The sequence below is a fragment of the Hipposideros armiger genome, unplaced genomic scaffold (assembly GCF_001890085.2).
Source record: "Hipposideros armiger isolate ML-2016 unplaced genomic scaffold, ASM189008v1 scaffold_15, whole genome shotgun sequence".
NCBI lineage: Eukaryota > Metazoa > Chordata > Mammalia > Chiroptera > Hipposideridae > Hipposideros > Hipposideros armiger.
This window is the reverse complement of record NW_017731365.1, coordinates 7,255,814-7,261,831: the sequence shown is the minus strand read 5'-3', so window position 1 is coordinate 7,261,831 and position 6,018 is coordinate 7,255,814. Positions and strand designations below refer to the sequence as shown.

The 6,018-nt window shown below is 40.5% G+C and overlaps 1 protein-coding gene across 5 annotated transcripts in view; it reads right to left on the bottom strand.

Moving 5' to 3' along the window:
• Positions 1 to 6,018, bottom strand: part of KAT6B (lysine acetyltransferase 6B) — a 190,097-nt gene that overhangs the window by 53,952 nt on the left and 130,127 nt on the right. For 3 of the 5 annotated variants that reach the window (XM_019626100.1, XM_019626090.1, XM_019626081.1), the window contains exons 8-10: positions 3,113 to 4,044; positions 1,997 to 2,118; positions 311 to 426 (exon numbers count right to left, since the gene is read on the bottom strand). In XM_019626100.1, coding sequence (XP_019481645.1) covers positions 311 to 426; positions 1,997 to 2,118; positions 3,113 to 4,044 — 1,170 coding nt within the window. The remainder of the gene's footprint in view (positions 1 to 310; positions 427 to 1,996; positions 2,119 to 3,112; positions 4,045 to 6,018) is intronic. The other 2 variants (XM_019626103.1, XM_019626113.1) reach the window with 2 other exon arrangements.

Here is a 6,018-nt window from a genome sequence, read left to right as displayed (position 1 = left end):
CAGCAGCCGCAGTGAGCGGCCATCCAGAAGCCGGCGACTGATCTGCCTCGCCCGGGAAGAGCGCAATGATGGTGCCAACTTGGGCCAGTGAAGCAGCGTCCTCCACGGCTAGACTGAAGAACAAAAGGACAGCAACTTGTCTGTTCCCCTTCCACCAATTCCCCAATAAAAATTTAAAAAATCTTTTTAAAAAATTTAAAACAAAAAAATGTATATCCTAAAAAATCATCTAATTCCTGCTTCAGAATGTAGAATGTGCCTTCCTTACACATACATTAAAGTTATATACCTGCCGGGCTTATTCCATTACCTTGCATATTCCTGTGGGTAAGGTGAGGAGTACCAGGTTTGGATCTCGTATTTCCCAAATTCTATGACAGAAGGGTACCGACCACAGTCTTCCACTCCACTTTCACACTCTATTTTCTGTCAGAGAAAAGAAATAAAATGTAAGTATTAGATGAGGATTTCTTCACTTACATTTTGGTTCTTTCATACCAGTAGATATGAAAACCTATCAAGATCAGAATGCTAATCTTAATTGTGAATTTTCATGTTGTTGAAAAAACATTATAGACTTTGTGAAATAAGAATCAACTTTGTATACGGTGCATATGTAAACAAACTAATACCCTGAGAAACAGTATCACCAAGATAGAAAATGAGTGTGATGTAAATACATACAAATGTCTATTGAACTGAATTCAACAATTGGTTGCAATGTATTAAAATTGAAGCAATTATATAAGGTGAGGCTGTTATACACTCTTACAGTCACCTGTTCCTCCATGAGGTAATATTTATCCCAACTGTAATTAAATAACCAATTGTGAAGTCTGCAGTTGAATACCTGCTTCCTCTCACTCCCCTTACCCCTGTGCAGTAAGCTATACAAGGTTAAGAACTTGGCCTGCCTGATTCCATGGTATTCACAGGGTCTAGCACAGCACCTGACACAGACAAGAAATGTTGTTGAATGAAAAAGCCAGTGTTAGCGTGCTAGAAAGACAGGGCTTTAGACTTAACAGCAACTTTCGGATAATGGCCTGTTTATCATCTAGGAATATTATCTAGGAATACCAGAAGTCGGATGAAAACAATGGTAATATTTAAGGATTTCAAATCTCAAAGATTGGGGGAAATCTGGATCTTAGCTAAAGGAAAAACAATGCAAAGCAATCTGCTGCGGTAGAATGAGGAATGGAAATATCTCACAGACCCTAAAGTAGAAACCATGAGAAGGACTTAGCCCAAGTAACTGCTACTAAATATAAAGCTTAATAGCCTATAGACAGCCCACTCCCCACCCCCAAAAAAAGGAAGTCAGGTAGGGTAGAGGTCTATCCATGAATATTGTGCCACAGAAACTGAATGTAGTCTACTGACACAAAAAATCCACAATCCATAATAAATTTGTCTTTGAGAAGTCTAATAGTCTTACCTGTCAATGTTTGGTGACAATAAGCTGAGTAGAGGTAATATTTTAAGTGGAATCATTTAAAGAAATTACTGGACAATAAAAGTGACTACAACTGATCATACAACACAATATTGCCTTCATTAGTGCCAGAGAGTTAAAATTAGGAGACATTTTTCATATGGCTGGCCATCTGTGTTGGAAGAAGCATCGGTAAATTTAAAAGCAATGTTCTTCCTTTTGTTGGTGACTTAAAATTGCTATTTTCTAAATGTGAGCAGAAATTGTCAGAATCCTGTTCCTTCACACCTACAAGGAAATCTGTCTCAACTGCTGCTGCTGTGGTCTGCTCTGTGGGACCAGCTGAGTCCTGCCAACTTGTAAGAATGGAGACAACTCTACAAAGTCATGGCTTTTCAATGTACAGTCAACAAAAATGATCAAGATAACAGTTAAAGAACCATAGAGGATTTTGAGGGGTATTCTCTATAAAGTCAAAGCAGTAATTTCATAATAATCACACATTTTTTAAAAAACCACAAGTTATCCTTGTTACCATAATGTGGTATCCTGGCTTACCTCCCAAGACAGTTCCTGGGCCTGCTTAAAAACATCCAAATCCTCTTCAGTAACGGTATCCTTGTTTCCAACCACATTTATATCTGTACTTTCTTGTTTGATGCTTATTTTGATTTCAGTATCTGTCATTTAAAACCAGCAGAAAGTGTATTCACCGACTTGAATCATGGGAAACCACCGTATATTACCAAAACGGTACCAAATTAGCATAGTGGGCAAATAGGGATTTTTTTTTCCTCAAAAGCTTTATAAGCTTTTACATCGAAGCACTGCTCAAAGATCCAGCAGTACCCCTTCCCTGCTGTACCCAAATTTTTCTTTGAATTATCACTGTCATCTTCTTATAGCTTCAATAAATAACGGAGGGAAAGTAAGTGCAATACAAGGCAAAATCATAGTTTCCAACCAAGATTAGAAGTTATATCAATGTCTAATTACAGAATTCCCATTATGCTATAATATCTACCACTTTGTCCAAACGACACATTTTTGGTTCTTTTTGTTTGTTTGTTTTATAAAGGACAGCAAAATGTAACGGGCCAATTTGTTCAATGAAATTATGAAATCGGTTTTCTCCCTAAGGTGACCACACACGCAGACACACTCACACCCAAAAGCACACCTCACAGAATCACAGATCAGGCTTTGTTGAGAAGGAAGCAGGATGGACTTTGTCATGAGAAAGCAATGGAGCAGAGAGAAACCAGGAGCTGAAATCCCCCCGTTGGCAGCACTGACGGCGCACGACCACACAGCGCTGCGGCTGAAGAGGCGGCGTGGGGGAGGACATGGCAGAAGCATGACAGTGGCTACTCATGCGGGACTACAAAGCCATAAGCAACGCTATGAAGGCATCTGGTGGGGTCCTAGTGTCACTACGAATGGCAATAAATAATAAAAGGTGGGAGAGTATTAGTTAGAAAAATAACGTTTTGGAGGTTTAGTCAGCATTAGAAAAAGGTCAAAGTTTCACTGTTTCTGTATGAAAGTGAAGTGAGAACAAGAGAAATAGCTAAGACCTATGTGACAAATAGGAACTGATTTATTTATTTCTGGGGGGGTTGGGGAGAAAAGGGCGGGACGCAGGTGTGGTTGGAGCTTTGACCTTTTGCTTACCATCATCCTGATCAGGTTTAATCCTTCCGTCTGTCAAGCTCCCCTTCCCTGGTGAGGGGGTCCCCATCTGAGGGGTCACTTTATATTTTAATCTGCCTAGCATCCTGTGCTTTTTAAGGAAAGTTGTTCGCTTGAAGTGAGCAATTGCTTTAAAAATACGTCCTCTAGCCATCCCCCAACTAGAGGAGGAGGAGTGAGAAATAAACCTACTTCTAATCTCTCTTTTTCCAAAGAAATGAGCTTTAGATTTCGCTGTGGAAGACAATTCAGTTTTACGACGCATACGTTTGGGTGGTGCATAACTTGGGTGTCCCTTTTTTCGAGACTGTCCCTGAGTAGTATAGATATGAGAGAGTCCATCAAAGAGTGCCTTCAGCTGGCTGTTACTAGTAAGGCTGCCTAAGGAGGGCACACTGGACTGGCTGGAGGAACTCTGGGGAGAGGTAGAAGAGGTGGAGGTGCTGGACTTTTGTGAACTGGGGCTCTGACCAGAGGCGGGGGCCGGGGGTGGGGGTGGGGAAAGCGGCGGTTCGGGCTTCCGTATGGTACCTGTAGCCAGCACGTGAGACGTGCATGACTGTCTCTGAGAGACCTTTTTCCTTGGACGGTAGTGCTTTGAAAAGTCTATTATTTCACCTCGTGATCTGCGACCATCAGGTGATGGTGTAAAAAACTTAGTAAGGCCATCAATGAGCCCTTTGGTTTTCTTGTTAACTTTAAGTGTAGAGGCAGAAATGTAGGTGGAGGTGGTGGTGATTTTGGTGGTGGCACCAGGCCGAGTGGGGTCTGTAACAGCCAATCTGCTGCTTGAGTCCTTCCCAGATGCAGCATGACCAGATGAAGGTGTGGTACAGACTTTAGTCTTTTGACCCCTACCAGGTGACCCCCTTCCTGTGAATGCATTCATGGATCCTTCATCACTGGTTACAGACCTAGGCAAAAATTTAGAGAATAGTATCAGCATTTAATAATAGAATTATAAAGGTATCTAAAACAAATCTACAGCAACTAGATGCATTCAATGTGCTGAAACTTAAGAAACTGAATTGCAACCCTAAGAACTGTTTCTGTGTGTGTGTGCGCGCCTCAAACCTAGATGTTTTTCTGTTAAAACAGCAGCAGCTACATTTGCATGTCATGATTCTCCCAGGGCCCATCCAACAGGTACTGAAAGAATCCATGTGGACCCAAGGGCAATCAGGATAAGAAAATTTCTGAAGAGGCTGAAAGAAAGCCCAATGCTTTCATTAGAATGAAATCAAAATGTTACCCCTTGTATTGTCACAAGTTAATTATGATTTCCTGAAATGTCTTTTTAAAAAGTATTAAAGGAAATAAGTCATATTATCTAGACGCAAAAGAATAAGCTTATCTATCTAATCTCTAATTAGAAGCAATTTTAACTCAATTGGAAAATTTATATAAACATAGCTAGGGTATATCTGTAAATTATTATTACTCTTTTTAGAGAAAATATTAAAAGATACCCTCTTCCTGTCAGCAGTGTATGCTTAGGATGGTAAGATAACCAATAATACTCTCTAAGTAAACGAGACAATTAATTACAGCATAAAATACTGCTGAAAAAATGACAACAATAGCAAAAAACTGAAATGATTCAAGAAAAGCTGCAGTGGGTCAGACATGACATGAAAAGTCTGGTGAAGAAGCAGCACATTTACCATGGTCATTATCAGACACTTGGCGTCAGAATCTTTACACGGGTTCTGACCGCTATTGCCATTCATTTGATGCTGGTTCTGCTCATACAGCTGTGTGGTCAACAGAGACTGGAGTTCACTCCACTAACACAGCTGCTTACAGGAACAGCAGCTGCCTGCCGTCACTCAGGCTAGGGGATGGAAAGCTACCCATTTTGCAGCAGAATTTTATACAATAGACATATTTGCATGTGAATTATGGCTGTGCTGGAGCCCAAGAATGCACTTTAAAAATTATTCATTTAGCTGAAGGCTAATGAAGAAATGGAAGCCTGAAAATGATATGATATCGGATTACAAAAAAAAAAATCTTCAGTCATTACAAACAGAAGAGCACATTTTAGTGGTCATCTTGTACATGAAGATTTAATGAACAATTTTAGCGGCTGGCAGAAGGGGAGGCTGGTATGCATTGAGTGGGTGAGCTACTAGGCTCCTGTGAAGGGGCGCAACCACCAGCTTCGCCGGACGCCACCGACTCAGCCAAATCAGGTTACCGTTAGCTGGAGATCTCTAGTGTCACAGCGAGAGTTACCAATAAACAACGCATCCAGGCTAAAATGTTTCGCATTAGAATGAGGCATTTGGACTGTATCTGGAATCGATTGCCCAGAAAGGATAATATGCTTATAAAGCATGTACAAAGGAAAACTCCCTAGACTGTCTTAAAAATTCCTAAGCTCAAAGGACAATTTTGGACAAACAAAAAGTTAGGACTGGTGCCAGACGCAATTTTCAGCTGTGTCCTTTGTTTAGAAAGTTTATATCCTAATTTGGTTTTTTTAATTGGGCCCTGAGGATACAGTCCCATTTCGAGAACAATGCTTCTACCGGATGAATGCAAAAACATATAATTTCTACTTCAAATGATGCTAATATGAAAGATTTTATTCATAAATACGTTTCATGTTTGCCTCCAGAAATTAACGAAAATTCCCTTTAAAAGTGTCTACCAGCTAAAGGGTTTTTGTCAAGTTTCATAGAAAACTCTAGAAAGGATCACACGTTTTCTACCTCTCCTTTGAGGATAAAGGTGCAGGAGGACACTGTTATTCTGAGAGCAGGTAACACAGTGAATCGCTTCTGATAAAATTAGGGAGGAAAGAGCAGGCAAGTAAGGGAGCTGGTGTTTGTTCAGGGTGTATGCAGAGCGCCTATTCATTCTGCATCACAATGACCCTTTCA